The sequence below is a fragment of the Vipera ursinii genome (assembly GCF_947247035.1).
Source record: "Vipera ursinii genome assembly, chromosome: 12".
In the NCBI taxonomy this organism is placed as follows: Eukaryota; Metazoa; Chordata; class Lepidosauria; order Squamata; family Viperidae; genus Vipera; species Vipera ursinii.
This window is the reverse complement of record NC_139525.1, coordinates 13,874,324-13,891,228: the sequence shown is the minus strand read 5'-3', so window position 1 is coordinate 13,891,228 and position 16,905 is coordinate 13,874,324. Positions and strand designations below refer to the sequence as shown.

At 46.7% G+C, this 16,905-nt stretch overlaps 1 protein-coding gene across 1 annotated transcript in view; it reads left to right on the top strand.

Annotated features, from left to right (window-relative positions):
- Nucleotides 1-6,113: 6,113 nt before the first annotated feature.
- AMMECR1 (AMMECR nuclear protein 1) overlaps nt 6,114-16,905 on the top strand; it is a gene marked incomplete at its 5' end in the record, with an annotated part of 85,449 nt that continues 74,657 nt past the window's right edge. Inside the window, one exon of the mRNA XM_083372352.1 lies at nt 6,114-6,580. Within this exon, the coding sequence (XP_083228478.1) occupies nt 6,114-6,580 (467 nt within the window). The remainder of the gene's footprint in view (nt 6,581-16,905) is intronic.

The following is a 16,905-nucleotide window of genomic DNA, read 5'->3' as shown; positions in this document are numbered from 1 at the left end:
AGGCTTGGCAAGCAGCAAAGCCAAAACCAGTTTGCCAACCCTGATGGAAAAGAAACATTATACTCTGAGCCCACACAGTCTTTCATTTTAAAACCTAAATAGGATAAACAGAAACACAGTGTTTTTCGGTTGCTCAGAAACTAAAGAGATACCCCTTGGGAAGCTGCCTTCATTTGGATTTATTTATGCTGTACATTCAAATGAGTATTTCAAACAGTACAGCTGTCCTGGGAGCCCTCTTTTAGCTCTGCAATATTAATTTTAGGGATCATGGTGTTGCAAATAAATAACTCCTCTAACAGTTGTTTATTTCAGCTGTCCAGAGTCTTGGGAATCGGGAGGGCTTTTCACATTAATAAATAAATAAATATTGATCCATCACACACACACACAAAAACCCTGCAAAGGCTGAGCACCTTTTGATTGTGGTGGATGGAATTAAGAGAAGGATAAGCTTATCCCGTTGAACAGAGGTCTGGGTTATAGCTTGTCAGCATGTGAGCCAAGAAGTTGGTTTTAGAAATTAGTTTAGTTACACTTTCGGTGATTTGAAGTGGAACTATTTGTTGATCTCAGGTGTGTATTACATTATGTCTGTTTGGTTTGGTTGTAGTTTTTAAAGAGAGTTCTATAAGTTGTGTTATTGTTTTCTGGAGTTTAACCCTTTACATACCACCTAGAACAGTGTTGCTCAACCTTGCAATATGAAGATGTCTGGACTTCCACTCCCAGAATTCCTCACCCAGCCAACCATGCTGGCTAGGGAATTCTGGGAGGTGAAGTCCAGACATCTTAAAGGTGCCAAGGCTGAGAAACACTGACTTAGAGAGAGGTGGATGGTTGTATGAATGACTTAAATCAGGGGTCCCCGACCTTGGCAATTTTGTCCCAAAGGTGCTTTTTCAGGAGGCAACTGGGCTTTCTTGTTCTGCTTTGAAGACGTTTCGCTTCTCATCCCAGAAGCTTCTTCAGCTCTGACTGGATGGTGGGGGATGCAAATGACCAGCTGTCTGCAAGGAATATAAATCCTTCCACTCCCCACCATCCAGTCAGAGCTGAAGAAGCTTCTTGGATGAGAAGCGAAACGTCTTCAAAGAAAAACAAGAAAGTCCAGTTGTCTCCTGAAAAAGCAGCTTTGGGACATAGGAGCCATTTGATAGGCTCCATCCTGCTCTGGAGTCCCAGTTGGCAAAACCAGTTGGCAAAACCAGTTGGCAAAACCAGGCCTTCAGGGCCTTGAGAAAAGGGCCAATCACAAAATCTTCACCTAATGTGACACTTCCATCACAAGACCTACTGACCACACAAAACCCTTATAAGCAGAACATCAACACTGACATTCCCTAAATTCCGCTGAAGATGTCACCTAACCTGGTAATGAAACGTTTCGGAAGCCTAAATCAACAAGCTCTGGAATCCATATGTGGGCATAAGAGAACAAAGTCTGATTCCCCCCTTGAATGCCATTGAACCTTATCTAGTCTGACTCAGATGCAAATTGTCTGTTTGAGAAGTTTCCTGTGTTTTGGCTTGAGCAATAAAATAGCTAATTGAACTCTTCACGTTGGATCTGATTGTTCTGCTTGTCATAAATAGGTTTTTTTAAAAAAATATATATTAGAATTTAATCTGTATTTGTCCTGAAATTGTCTGCATGTTTTTGAAAGACTCATTAAACCCAAAAGTCACCCATCTGCGTGATAGCATCTAACTTTTCCATATCCCTCTGTTGAAACTCTTCTAGTTTACAGATCTTAAGGATGACCAGATTCTTTTATTTCGCTGCAAAAGCGTGGACTTTTCCTGCTTAAGACAGAATGATAGATTCTACTGTTGACCTTTACATTCCTCTGAGTGATGAGTTTTATCATTCTGAGCAATCTCCTGTGGGGGGGGAGTCACTTTATAACTTTCAAAGCCTTTGACATCTTTTCTGCAAGTGATGGATTGAGTCTTATTTACAGTCTGAGACTAAATAGCAGCAATGAGAGTCCCAAAGTCAAAACAGGCAAGAAAAAAAAAGATGAAGGAAAGCATAAGCAGTAAGCCGCCCTGAGTCTTCGGAGAAGGGCGGGATATAAATGGAATAAAAATAAAAATAAATAAAATAAAATAAAAAGAATAAATTATGGTAGAGTAAGATACATAACGGGGACGCGGTGGCTCAGTGGGTTAGGACGCTGAGCTTGTCAATCTGAGGTCGGCAGTTTGGCGGGTCAAATCCCGAGTGCCGCGTAGCAGAGTGAGCGCCTGTTACTCGTCCCAGCTTCTGCCAACCTAGCAGTTCGAAAGCACGTAAAAATGCAAGTAGAAAAATAGGGACCACTACGGTGGGAAGGTAACAGCGTTCCGTGCGCCTTTGGCATCTAGTCATGCCGGCCACATGACCACGGAGACGTCCTTGGACAAGCGCTGGCTCTTCGGCTTTGAAACAGAGATGAGCACCGGCCCCTAGAGTCGGAAACGACTAGCACGCATGTGCGGGGGAACCTTTATCTTTATGTTACTAAAACTGCAACGATTCACTTAACAACTTACTGCTAAGCTTGTAAGCCGCCCTGAGTCTTCGGAGAAGGGCGGGATATAAATGGAATTAAAATAAATAAAATAAATAAATAAAACTGTGGCAAGAATGGGACAACACTCACGTAACAAATGTCTCACTTAGCAACAGAAATTTTGGACTCAATTATGGTCTTAAGTCAAGGACTACCAGTACCTGTAAGGGGTTTATCTTCTGATATTTCCACTCTACTTTGCAAGTGGTCTCCCCTCCCAGGAGTAACCAGGGTCAACCCTGCTTATCTTTAGAGCCCAGTCAGGCCTGCTAAAGCTGCCAGCTCTATGCATTATTATTGCAATCTAGATTTAGATTTTAGATTTTATTAGATTTATATACCGCCCTTTCCCGAAGGACTCAGGGCGGTTTACAGGGCATTTTAAAATCATACCAATACAAAATACAAAGTTAAAAGACAAATAAAAGATTAAATTATCCCTGAAAATAAAACCCAGTTAAAATTCTCAGCCTGGGTCAGAGAGCTCAAAGAGCCAAGTCTTCAGGTCCCGGCGGAATGAGTGTAGGTCAGGGGCAGTCCTGAGCTCCACGGGCAGCTGGTTCCAGATGGTAGGCGCACCCACAGAAAAGGCCCTCCCCCTGGGTGTTATCCGCCGGCAATCTTTTACTGGCGGCACCCTGAGAAGACCCTCCCTCTGCGAGCGCACTGGACAAAGGGAGCTTGATGCTGGCAGCAGGTGTTCCCTCAAATATCCCGGACCCAAGCCATTTAGGGCTTTATAGGTCATTACCAGCACCTTGAATCTCACCCGGAGGGCAACCAGAAGCCAATGCAGCTCACGGAGTAGAGGTGTTACATGGGAGTATCGGGAAACTCCCATCACAACTCGTGCGGCCGCATTCTGTACCAGTTGAAGCCTCCGAGTGGTCCTCAAGGGCAGCCCCATGTAGAGCGTGTTGCAGTAGTCTAAACGGGAGGTCACGAGCGCATGAGTGACTGTGCGTAGGGCATCTCGGTCCAGGTAGGGTCGCAGCTGGCGCACCAGGCGAACCTGGGCAAAAGCTCCCCTGGCCACGGCTCCTATATGATCTTCAAAGTTGAGCTGTGAGTCCAGGAGGACGCCCAAGTTGCGAGCCCTATCAACGGGGGGTAGCACCTCACCCCCCCATAATTAAAGGTGGAATAGTTTGGTTAGCCCGAGATGCCGATATGTAAAGCCACTCAGTCTTGGCAGGATTGAGACGAAGCCTGTTTCTCCCCATCCAGACCTGGACCGCCTCCAGGCAACGGGACATCATGGCGAGGGCATCGCTGGGTTGGTTCGGGGTGGAGAGAAAAAGTTGGGTATCATCAGCCTACTGATGATACCCCACCCCGAAACCACGAATGACCTCGCCCAGCGGCTTCATATAGATGTTGAACAGGAGGGGTGAGAGAACCGACCCCTGAGGGACTCCAGAAGTGAGAGGCCTCGGGGTGGATCTCTGCCCTCCCGTCAACACCGACTGCGAGCGGCCCAGGAGATAGGAGGAGAACCACCGTAAAACGGTGCCTCCCACTCCTAGCCCCCTGAGCCGTCGCAGTAGGATACCATGGTCGATGGTATCGAAAGCCGCTGAGAGATCTAATAGGACTAGAACAGAGGAGCAACCCTTGTCCCGAGCCCACCAGAGATCATTCACCAGCGCGACCAATGCCGTCTCCGTGCTGTGACCGGGCCTGAAACCCGATTGGTACGGGTCCAGATAATCAGTTTCCTCAAGGAAAAGAGGAAGCTGATGTGCCACCACGCTCTTGACAACCTTCGACAGAAAGCGAAGGTTGGAGACTGGATGATAGTTATTTAAAACAGCCGGGTCCAAGGCAGGCTTTTTGAGGAGGGGTCTCACCACCGCCTCCTTCAAGGCGGCGGGGAAGATGCCCTCTTTCAAAGAAGCAGTTATTACTGCGTGGAACCAGCCTCGTGTCCCCTCCCGAGCCGCATAAACCAGCCAGGAGGGGCACGGATCCAACAAACAGGTGGTGGAGCTCAGCCTCCCCATGATCCTGTCCACATCATCAGGGGAAACAAGATCGAACTCAGTCCAGATAACATGCTCAGGACCGTCCGATTCCTCCACGTCAGACTCCACCCAGTCAGAGTCCAAACCAGCCCGGATCTGAGCGATTTTGTCCGTCAGATGATGACTAAGCTCCTCGGCCCGTCCTTGCAAGGGATCCCCCCTCACCTCCTGGTTAAGAAGAGAGCGAGTCACCCTAAACAAGGCGGCCGGGCGATTATCTGCGGATCTACATATCTAGCAATCTAGCTTTAAGGTGAAGCCACCCTGGACATCAAGGCTCAGGGCTGGTCCCAGGAAGGGCATTCCCAGAAAAGAATGGGAGCAGCTTGCCAGGACGGGTTGAAAGAAAGAAAGCGAGGAGGTTTCATTATACCTTGGAGCTCCTGCCAGCCTCACCCGACCGATTTTGAAACAGCCAGCCCGAAGCTTTCGGCGGCACCGGTTGGGTGGCGAAGGCGGTTTATCCCAGGCTAGAAGCAAACCGAGTTAAACCAGTCAAAAGTCTCTCAAATCCCCTTTTGCACGCCTTGCAAGGACAGGGTGGGAGGGGGGCAACTTTCGCTCCCTGGGCTGGAAACGCGCCGGCTTCGCTCCGCTGTAGCACAAACTTCCACCCGGCTCCGTCCAGGGCTTTTATTTTGGGGGGGGGGGGTAGGGAACTGGGAGCGAGGGGATGCGAAGCCGGCGGGGGAGGGATTCTCAATAAAACCGGGATCCTAAGTAAGAGGGCCCCCCCAGCCCCCCTAGCGTGCCTGCAGCAGAGACCCCCCCCTCCAGTCGCGGGCCGAGAGCAGGGATCTGGCCCTTTGGGAGGGGGGGGGAGGTGGGAGAAAAGAAACCTGGGGGGTGAGGAGAGAGTTGACTTAAGACTTAGTAACGTGTTTTTTTTCTTCCTTTCTCTATCACTTTCTCTCTTGTCCTGTCCCCCCTCCCCCCTCCCTTTTGCTCCTCCTCTGCCCCCTTTCTCTCCCCCTCCCTTCCCTTCCCCCCGCTCCTCTTTGCTGGGGTCCCCTCCTTTCCTCACCCTCCTTTCCTGGGGACGCCCCCCCCCGCGACCCTTTCTCTCCGGGGTCCCTCCCCCGTCCCCTTTCCCCCAAATTGCCCCTCCTTCCTCGCTTCCTTCCTCCTCCTCCTCCTCCTCCTCCTGCCGTGCCCCTTCCCCCAACTCCCCTCCCCTCCTTTCCTTCCCGGCTCCCCCCTCCCTCCCTCCCTGGCTCTCCTCTCCCCCCTTTCCACGCCCCTCCCCCCACCCGCTCCTCTTTGCTGGGATCCCCTCCTTTCCTGGGGGACCCTCCCCCGCGCCCCTTTCTCTCCGGGGTCCCGTCCCCTTCCCCAAATTGCCCCTCCTTCCTCGCTTCCTTCCTCCTCCTCCTCCTGCCGTGCCCCTTCCCCCAGCTCCCCTCCCCTCCTTTCCTTCCCGGCTCCCCTCTGCCCCCTCCCTCCTTTCCCCCAACGCCCCCGCAGGCGGAGCTTCCCCGGCAGGAGGCGGGGCCTGCGGACGCCCCGCCCCCGCGCGAGGCCCCCCCCCGCCATGGGTCGGAAGCGCTGCGTGGGGGGAGACGGCTCCAAGATGGCGGCGGGCTGCTGCGGGGTGAAGAAGCAGAAGCTCTCCAGCTCCCCTCCGTCGGGCTCGGCCGGCCCGGGCGGCGGCGGCGGCGGCGGCGGCGGCCAGGGGGGCCTCTCCCGCTGCGGCGAGGCGGGGTCGCTGCCGGGGGGGCTGGCCGGGGGCGGCCCGCGGCTGAACGGCCTGGGGGGTCTGGCGGGGGGCTCCCCCGGCTGCGCCCTCTCGCCGCCGCCGCGCCCGCCCGGCTGCGGAGGGGCCCCCGGCGCCGGCCTCTCGGGCCCCGCCGCGCTGCTGGGCTCCCCCGGCGCCGGGCCCGGCGGCTGCAGGAAGATGGTGGTGTCGGCCGAGATGTGCTGCTTCTGCTTCGACGTGCTCTACTGTCACCTCTACGGCTACCAGCCCCCGCGCAGCCCCCGCTTCACCAACGACCCCTAGTAAGTGCTCCGCGCGCCTCCCCCTCCCCCTAATAGGACCGGGCTCGGCCCTGACGAGGGCGCCGCGTTGGGGAAGCGCGCCGAGGGCTCCCTGCCCCCACCCCTCCCCCCGCGGTGCTGCTGGGCTCCCCCAGCCAGAGACCCCCGCGGGGGGGGAAAGAGGGAGAAGACCCCGCGCCAGCACCCCCTCCGGCGCTCTCTGCCCCCTCCTGGGTGGGGGGCTTCCCCCGGGTCCCCCCATCTTTGGCTCCGTGCCAGGCTGGGTTTCTTTGCCCCTCCCCCCCACTGCCCCCCTTGCTCTTTTGGGGCGGCCCCCTCCCAGAGACCCCGGGGTGGGAAAGTGGGAGAAGACCCCGCGCCAGCGCCTCCCCCCGGGCTCTCTGCCCCAGGAGCCAGGCTGGCCCCCTCCTGGGTGGGGGGCTTCCCCCGGGCCCCCCCATTTTGGGCTCCGTGCCAGGCTGGGTTTCTTTGCCCCCCCCACTGCCCCCCTTGCTCTTTTGGGGTGGCCCCCTCCCAGCTCCGGCTGGACCTTTGGGGGCATTTGGTGGGGCCGCTCCCTTGCACTGTTTTTGGGGGGGACGGGGGTCTCCTGGTAGCCCAGCAACATCTAGGTCACAAGTGCCCGTGGTTCTTTTACGCCAGGGGTGTCCCCCCCAAAAAGAAAGTCCCATTCAGACGGTCCCAATGGTTGCCTTTCTTGCTGTGCTGTGATGATTTTCCAGGATAGGATTTTTTTTAAAAGAAAAAAAGAATAGAAATAAAAATCTCATTCTAGGGATTTCCTAGTGGTCTCCTCTCTGCAGCCCCGCTTAGCTTTTCAAGTGAGAGCCCAAGTTGGCGAGGGAATTTTCCACAGTTATGTTCCCAGCAAGCAATATATCTGGCTAGGAGACCCGCACCCTTTCCTGGCTTTTCTGGTTAGCATCTGGTTTTTCTCCACCTTTGGCTGCCTTGTCTGTGTCGCTTGGCATAGAATGAATGGGGGTCCCCTTTAGCTGCCATTCATACATTTTTACCGTTTCCTCTGGCCCTTTTTGCACAGCCCCGCAGCAACCCTGGTGTGGTGTGTAACGTTTGTGCTTCGAGTTGTCCCGATCTCTCGGGAGTCTCTTCCCTGCAGATGATCGGCAGGCATGCTGGCGGGCCACGAAGTTGGGGGATATGGTATTTATATATGCTCCTGCTGGCTTCACCAAATTTGGGGGAAATGTGATTAATTGCTTGATTCTAGTTATTCCTCTGACAGGGAATGCTGCCCGGACAGTTTCAAAACTTGTTTTTCACTGCATGATCTCGGGGTTAGGAATTGAGACCTAAAACCAGCATTGTGTGTGTGTGTGTGTGTGTGTGTGTGTGTGTGTGTGTGTGTGTTTGTGTTGGAGTAATTGTAGTGGAAAGTTGAAAAGGATATGAAAAAAGGAAGGCACCCCTTTGCTGCTTACTATTCTCCCTGCCCCCCCCCCCATTTCACTGTGACATCTCTACTCTTTTGGCAAATACTTCATTAGTACAGGTAGTCCTCTCCTTACAACAGTTCATTTAATGACCCATTCAAAGTTACAGTGGCACTGGAAAAAGTGACTGGTGACCATTTTTCACACTTAATGACCGCTGCAGCATCTTTGCAGTCACGTAATCAAAATGCAGATGCTTGGCAACTGGTTCATATTTATGACGGTTGCAGCATCTCGGGGTGATCCCCTTTTGCGACCGTCTGACCAGCAAAGTCAATGGGGAAGCCAGATTCACTTAACCACGTTACTAACTTAAAACTGCAATGATTCATTTAACAGCTGTGGATAGAGAGGTTGTAAAATGGGGCAAAACTCACTTAACAACTGTCTCCCTTAGCAGCCTAAAATTTTGGGGCTCAATTGTCACAAGTTGAAGACTACCTAGATTAGGATTTACAGGTAGTCCGTGACTTACGACCATTCATTTATCAATAGTTCAAAGTTGCAGTGGCTTCGGGGAAAAGTGCTTTATGACCTGTCCTCACACTTATGACCTGTGACCATGTGATCGTAATTTGGGAATTTGGCAACTGTCCCATATTTACATCGGTTGCAGCGTTCTGTTGTCACGTGATTGCCACTGGCAACTTCCCAGCCAGTTTCCGTCAAGCAATCTCAGTTGAGGAAGCTAGATTCACTTAACAGTGTGATTTTCTTAACAACCACAATTGGGAGTGGAATTTCCATCCTAAATCAGTCCAGTTATGTGATGACTCACTTTATGACCGGACTGACAGGATGGAAATTCCGGTTAATTCCCAGTTGTGATCGTAAAGTCAAGGACTTCCTATCCTGTGATTCATAAATGCCTTACTACTAGCAAGGGTGTTGGCCTGCTTGGAACCATGTTTATAATAGTTTCATGTATCTGTATTTTTAATTCTATATTATTCATCCTGTGCCTTTTCCAGGGCAGAGTTTACTCTTAGCATAATGCAAGAACAAGCCAACAATAACAATGCCGATTTCTTATATTCTCCTGTGGAACCACCAAAGGTGGGGTATATGGTTTCTTCAGTGTATTCTGCTCACAAGTAAAAGTTAATTAGAGACCCAGGGCACGCGGGGGGGGGGGAGGGTGGGAATGGCTAGAAGTTAAATTTGTAAACCTGATGGGAGATGGGGATAAAAAATACACTCTCTCAAGTTGACTTCTGATGACCTTGTGTCCATGGACCCTTTCTTGACTACAACATGGAAATGGTTTTCTCTTGTGTTGTCTTTTGGGCCTCTGGCAGGGTGGGTCCAAGTTAGTCTCCTAGAAATGGAGGTATAACTGGTGAGAAAGCCATGCCTCGCATTCCCACATATTCCTAACCCAAAATATGACCTTCCTGCATGTCAGTGGTTGAACACAGTTCTTCCTTCAGCCACTCAGCTACGCATCCCCTAACCATTAATGAACACTTAGAGGTGGAACAAGAAGTAGTCAAAGACATGGGTCAAGTACGGTCCCAACAGCCTGTCCATATTAAGAGGTGATTTAACATCTAATTTTGTGTCTTCAGGGGTAGGCAACCTTGGCTCTTTTATGACTCCTGGACTTCAACTCCCAGAATTCCTGAGCCAGCCATGCTGAGGCGAGTTTCCAAGCTGAGCCATGGTGGCTCAGGAATTCTGGGAGGTGAAGTCCAGGAGTCATGAAGGGGCCAAGGTTGCCTACCCCTGGTCTAGGTAATCTTCAGTCTCAGACCCATATATTATGTATTACAGCAGATTGGTCTGTGGAGGTTAGGAGAACATAAAGAGTGCCTGGACTATCCTGACCAGGAGAGCCAGAGCTTAATTAAAGGAAAGTTTTCTCTGCCACAGGCTCCTTGGAAGGCTGATTTAAGAGCACCCTTGTCATCAAGACCAAGCATTTCCAGAAAATGAATTTTCACAGCTAGAAAAGGTGGTACACCTCCTCTAAAGTAGATCTACTGATATCAACGTGGCATGTGACAACCAACCACTTCTTGGAAACTAAATTATCAGAATAGTTGCTCTAAACCAGAAGCGGGAGAGTGCTTCTTCTCATTTTTCCTAAATTTGTTGATAGCTTTTGTCAGTTAGAAGTCTTTTTATATTGTTTTGCTTGTAGATGCTATGCTGTCTTGTAAAAAGTCACTCCTAGGCTGTGTAGTAAATTGAACAGTTCTTTCTGGTTACGAAACCTGAACATAATCTTTGAGCCAGTCGGGACCATCTCAAGTGTTCAAAATTTGTGACTGAATTCCCATGGGAAGCGCTATAAATTTGACCATTAAAAAAAGATCTGGTAAGGAATGGCAACAATCCAAACATTGGTGTAAGAATTGGCATCCCTTCGACAACTGCCTTATAACAGGAGGGACTAAGGATGAAAGGATTGCATCTTACCTAGCTTTTAAATTTGCACTAAAAAGATGGAAGTAAATTAGGCATAAACATCCAATTTGGAGGAAGACATTTATTCTGAATTACTCTAATCTGCGTGCTTGTGATCTTTGCATAGGAATGGCAACAACCCAAACATTGGTGTAAAGATTTCCTGAAAATTGCTGATTTATTGGATTACAACTTTGTTTGCTTATCTTTACCTTACCTTTTACTGGTTTTATTGGTTTAAATATTCTTCTCTTGGCTTGTGTACAGTTTGTTGTGTAACTGTAAAAATTGTGAGATTTAAGGCCTGATTTTTTAAAAAGTGCTTGGATAGGTTAAAGTGTTTGCCGTATTATTAATGCCATGTACTTTCTCATAATATAGTTTCCTTTTGTGCAGTTAGATACACTGACCATTTATGTCTAATGAACGAATACAGGTATACGCATCTGTGAGTGTTTAACGGTGCAGTTTTACAAAGCTAAAAGGATATATCTACCAGTTTACTGGTGTTTACTATATTCGCTGTGTTCCTTGGTTCTGACAGAAAGATACATGATTTTCTGTATACTGGCACATAGATTCCAGGGGTGTGCAGTTTTTTTAATTCAGTTCCAAAAGTTGTTTCAGAATCCTTGGGAAGCGTGAATGTATCACCAAGCTATGAGAAAAGACAGAGCTGCTTTAAAGAGTTGCAGCGGTCCAATGTTGTCTTGTGATTTCCAAAACACCTTTTGAAATGGAACACATAGGGCAGTGCAGCTCTACGATTACTAGATTCTGCTTCCATGCATCACTTCTTATGAAGATAAACGGTTTCCACCAGCATATAGGTTAGGGATACAATCCAGATAATGTAAATATAATAATTATCCCTTGGACAACTGCCTCGTAACAGGAGGGAATAAGGATGATAGAATTGCATCTTAACCTAGCTTTTAAATTTGCACTAAAAAGATGAAAGTAAATTAGGCATAAACATTCAATCTGGAGGAAGACATTTATTCCGAATTACTCTAATCTGCGTGCTTGTGATCTTCGCATAGCCTACAAAATTTCAGCTTCCGTATTGCAGCGATTCTTATGCATCACCTTTCTTTTATCACTTCTCCCACATGGGAGCCCTATTTTAATATTCAGCATTTTTCCTCCCCTGTGCATTAGTTGCCTTATCCTAATCCAGCTTATTGACCTCATTGCTGATGCTCCCTCATGTGCCAGGCTGAGCACATTAGATTGGTTTCCTGTAACAGTGAACTCAAAATGGAAGGCGCACAGCCGTTGGAACAAAAGGTGTCGGAGAAGATAAGGGAGATTCCATCCTGAGGTATAAACATTTTTTAAATGTATTGACGGCAAAAAAAAAATTTTTTAATAAAAGGAAGGCCATCCAGTAGCTTTGAAAAACTGAGCATTAGGATGTGGAGAGGTGGTACATACATACTCCTTTCTGGAGATTGTCAGCTGTTTGGGAGGGTCCCGCCTGCTACGGAATGAAGTTGTGGGCCCATGTCTTGTGGCTGTGTCACTTGGAAGATACAGCTGGTAGATCCGCCCTGAATGCCTTGCATTTATCCTGCGGTTCTTTGAGTTGATTCTTTCACCAGAGGACCCCCCACCCATTCCTCAGGCTGCCTCTGTGGTTGAAGCAGATTACCACTCGCCAGGGAATTTATTGGGTCCTCCAATTTCTACATTTTTAGAAGAGTTGACGGAGCCCAACGGGGCTAGTCTGCTGCGTGGCTACAAGCTTGACATGGCTGTCCCCTTTCGTCAGCTCCTCCAGGGATACCTCCTCTCCAAGCACATTTCAGCATAGGCTGCAATTCCATAGGAATTGGAAGGGGGGAAAAAAACCCTAACACAGGTAGTCCTCGACTTAACGATTAACCATTGGGCCCAAAGTTTCTGTTGCTAAGCGAACCATTTGTTAAGTGATTTCTTCCCCCCCCCCCATTTTACGACCTTTCTTGCCACAGTTGTTAAGCGAATGGCTGCAGTTCTTAAGTTGGTAACACGGTTGTTAAGTCAATCTGGCGTCCCCGTGGACTTTGCTTGTCAGAAGGTCACAACAGGGGGACCGCGTGACCCCGGGACCAGTGGTGGGATTCAAATAGGGGAACAACCGGTTCTCTGTGTGGATGCCACTTCCAGAAGTCCATTCTGGGCCCGGGCAACAAAAAATTAGCTAGCGGTTCTGCCGAAGTGGTGCAAACCGGCTGAATCCCACCACTGCCTGGGACCCTGTGACCGTCATAAATATGAACCAGTTGCCAAGCCTCAGAATTTTGATCATGTGACCAAGGGGTGCTGCAAGGGTCGTCCGTGTGAAAAATGGTCTTACGTTCACTTTTTTCAGTGCCGTTGCAACTTTGAACGGTCGCTAAATGAACTGTTGTAAGTTGTTAATAAGAAAACCAGTTTGTTCTAATAGTTAAGGCGCCAGGATAGAAAGGAAGAAACCATGAGTTCAAGTCCCACCTTAGCCATGAAAGCTGCCTGGGTAAACCTGGGCCAATCACTCTGTCTCAGCCCAGCTCACCTCACAGGGTTGTTTGTTCTGGAGAAAATAGGAGGAAGAAAGAGCATTAGATACGTTGGCCATCTTGAGTTGTTTATAAACATAATAAACCGTTCTTTATATGTTTTAGTCTCCAGTCCCCTAATCGTCTTTGTTGCTCTTCTCTGCACTCTTTCTAGAGTCTCATCATCTTTTTTACATCATGGTGACCAAAACTGGATGCAGTATTCCAAGTGTGGCCTTACCAAGGTGTTATAAAGTGGTATTAACACTTCAGATGATCTTGATTCTATCCATCTGTTAATGCAGCCTAGCACTGTGTTGGCTTTTGTGGCAGCTGCAGCACACGGCTGGCTCCTATTTAAGTGATTGTCCACTAGGACTCCAAGATCCCTCTCACAGTACTATTGAGCAAGGTACCACCCTATACTATACCTGTGCATTTGGTTTTTCTTGCCTAAATGTAGATCCTACTTTTTCACCACTGAATTTCATTTTGTTAGCTAGTGCCCAGTGTTCAAGTCTGGCAAGATCTTTCTGTATCTTAAGCCTAACTTCTGGAACATTCGATGTTCCGGCCAGCTTGATGTCATTTGCAAATTTGATGAAGTCCCCATCTATCCCCTCATCCAAATCTTTGATGAACAAACAAAGAAAATCGAGTTGCCATTTGAAAAAACACCCTTGGGACAACCAAGAACTGGATGAATGAGATTCTTCTTGTTTTCTTGCAAGTTAGGTAACGTCATCAGTTGTTAGTCTTCTGCTCGGAGAGCACCAAGGACTCTCATTTCAACCCTGACCTACGATCTCCTTTAAAAAAAAAGTAGTGTCCCAGTTTTCACTAAAAACTTAATTGAACCTTTTGTCAGCATGTGAATGGGAAGATTTTGGCCGACACAGATTTGCTAAATTCAAGCAAAACAATGAATCTTTTTACAAATATCAAGCTTCTCCAGATCGTATTTATTTTGATTTTAAATTGGTGGTTTAGGAACCATCTTAATTGACCATTTGCATCCAAGAACGGAGAGGGGTGTAACTGCCTTTTTAATCTGAATGGCCAGGTATTTTGGAAGCCTCTCACTGTTGCATTTTTGTAAGGGTTTTCATAAGGTTTTGGAAGGCCTCACTTGATTTTGCAAAACTGGAAAAGGAGATTATAAATGCTTTTTTAAAAAGCACATAAAAAGGAGATGAGCACCGGCCCCTAGAGTTGGAAACGACTAGCACGCATGTGCGGGGGAACCTTTACCTTTTAAACTACAACAGACAGCTTATTAGAAAGTATGAAACTTAAGAGCTTTTCATAATTGATTTTTTTTTTCATTTAACAGAAAGGAATTTAGACACTGAGTTGTATCAAAATACATCCAGGTAAAATGATTATTCAAGAAGTCACGCTACTTGCAAATGATTTGCAGGCACAAATTGCAAAGATTGATAATTTTATGAAACTGAGATTTACAAGTCATATTGCAGCAGAACAATTGCAATTGGAATAGTGACGCCTGATACTCAGGGGGATGAAAAGTGGAGTTTTGGTAGAGATGAGTGTAAAATGAACAAGAGAAAGGGATGCTTTGACAGTCTGCAGTGTGTTTTCCTTCATCCTTTGTAGCATCTTCCTTTTAGGTGTTCTCTGAACACCCAGATAAATTCTTTCCTAAAATAATGGTGAGGTCATGTGGTGAAACAACCCAACTGATGTTTTTCCATTGATGATTTCAAAACAGCTTTGATAGTTATCTCAAGTATTTTGTGAGACGATTACGCTAATGATTAGCTTGTCCCTTAGCCTGCTCACATTATTTTTTTTATAACAAGTTTTATTGATTTTTTAATATTTGCATATAGATGTATTTGTGAAACAATATGGTGGTTGGGTAGTTAAAATAAAAAATAACTAAAGTCTAGTTTTCATCTTAAAATTCCAGATTCTATATTATAGTTCAAAAATAGCCACTGAATATTCTATAAATCATCTTAACCGTACATCAATTATTAACATACTATCTTTTGATGTATCATTCCAAATTCTATAATATGATTCGGAGTTATATTTCCTTTACAGATCTAAAAGCTAAATGTAAAATCTGATTTTTGTTGTTTTTTTGAGATTCCCCTTGATCCATAGAAAGATATTTTTATAGTCTATCTTTAGGAATCCCAAAAAAGAAACAAGTTCAATTTTTTAAATCTAACTCTTGTCTTCCTTTTGTGCCAATCATGCTTCGCTCTTGGTATCTTTAAGTTCTCAAATGTGTCTTCCTTTCTTCCTGTACCCCTTATTTGAATCCAGGGAGCATATCCAAATGTCAGTTTTGCAAGGAAGATGTCCCCTTTGTAATCACTGTATTTTTGCTTTGATAGTTCGATTTTTGGTGGTTGATATAATATAGTTGTCATTAAATCAGTCACGTCTTGATGTTAGTTTCCACTTCTTCTATTTGGTTTTGGGTTATCTTTTCCTCATTTAAATTCAGAGTTTGATTTGGTGGCTTTAAGTTGTCAGATTTTTCTTGCAGTTTGGCTTTAATTTGCTCTGTTCTCTGGCATTTGGATGCCAGCCTTCAAAGCAGTTCTGATGAAAACATAGAACATAGAATAACAAGAGTTGGAAGGGACCTTGGAGGTCATCTAGTTCAGGGGTCTCCAACCCCCCGGCCTCTGGACCGGTACCGGGCCATGGCATGTCAGCAACTGGTCTGCACAAACAAGCAAAGTCCCATCTGGCAGCACACAAAATCACACACTCTCTGGTCCGTGAAAAACCTTTCTCCATGGAACTGATCCCTGGTGCCCAAAAGGTTGGGGATCTCGTTCAACTCCTTCTCAAGCATGACAGTCTCTTTTTGAAAGCCTCCATTGATGGGAGAACCCACAACTTCTGAAGGCAAGGCGTTCCACTGATTGATTGCTATAAGTTGTAAATAAGCTAATCATGATACAGACAAGTCACCGGCACGTTCTATTTTGCAACTGTTGAGTGCTGCGCAAAAATAAGTCTCATACAATTGTCCAAATGGGAGCTCTTTAATTCAGTTCAAGGTAGGAAAATTACTCATAGGGCTGGGCAGCCTTCTCCACCCAAGGCTTTCTGGATTGTTGGCTTACCATTCCCATAATAATCCGTCTGATTGTTTGAGTTTTTGTGGGGATTGTGTCTCATCACATCCAAAGGGCCCTCAGTGGAAAAAGGCTCGGCTTCTCTGGATTTCCTTCCTTCTGCATTTTCTGTATAGCATAACTAGGACTTTCTCACTGTGTCAGAATCTGCTAAATAATTAGCAGGATTTCCCTTCAGATCAGAACCGGAAACCCACTTGAATTAGTAATTGCTGATTCTGATTTAGAAGGGGATTTTGTGCTTGTAGTTTTAACATGTCAGTCATTTGAATTTGGAGTTTTAGAAGAGCAGGTTTCTGTTTGCAAGAATTGAGTATTTGCCTAGCCTTGTGAAAAGAAGGACTAGGAGAGACAGGATAGTAGTGTTTTAATATCTGAGGGGCTGCCACAAACAAGAGGAGGTCAATCTATTTTCCAAAGCACCAGAAGGCAAGACAAGAAGCAATGGGTGGAAACTAAACAAGGAGAAAAGCAACCAAGAATTAAGGAGAAATTTCTTTTTTTTTTTATTAAATTTATTATTTAAAAACATTGGACACAATACCAGCGAGCTGACAAACCTTTTTGTCTACAATGTTTAAATATATATATATACATGTATATATGTACATCAAAAATACACTTAAATACACTTAGATTACAAATCGGTGAAATACCACAATATTTAAAACAGTGAGCTAGTCTGTAAAACCTAATAGAGACCTTTCTTTTTATCCATCCAAAGATACAATTTGTTCCAAATTCTATAATAGTCTGATTGATCTTTATTCTTTAATTCCAAAGTTAATTTGTCCATTTCAGCGCAATCCCAAATT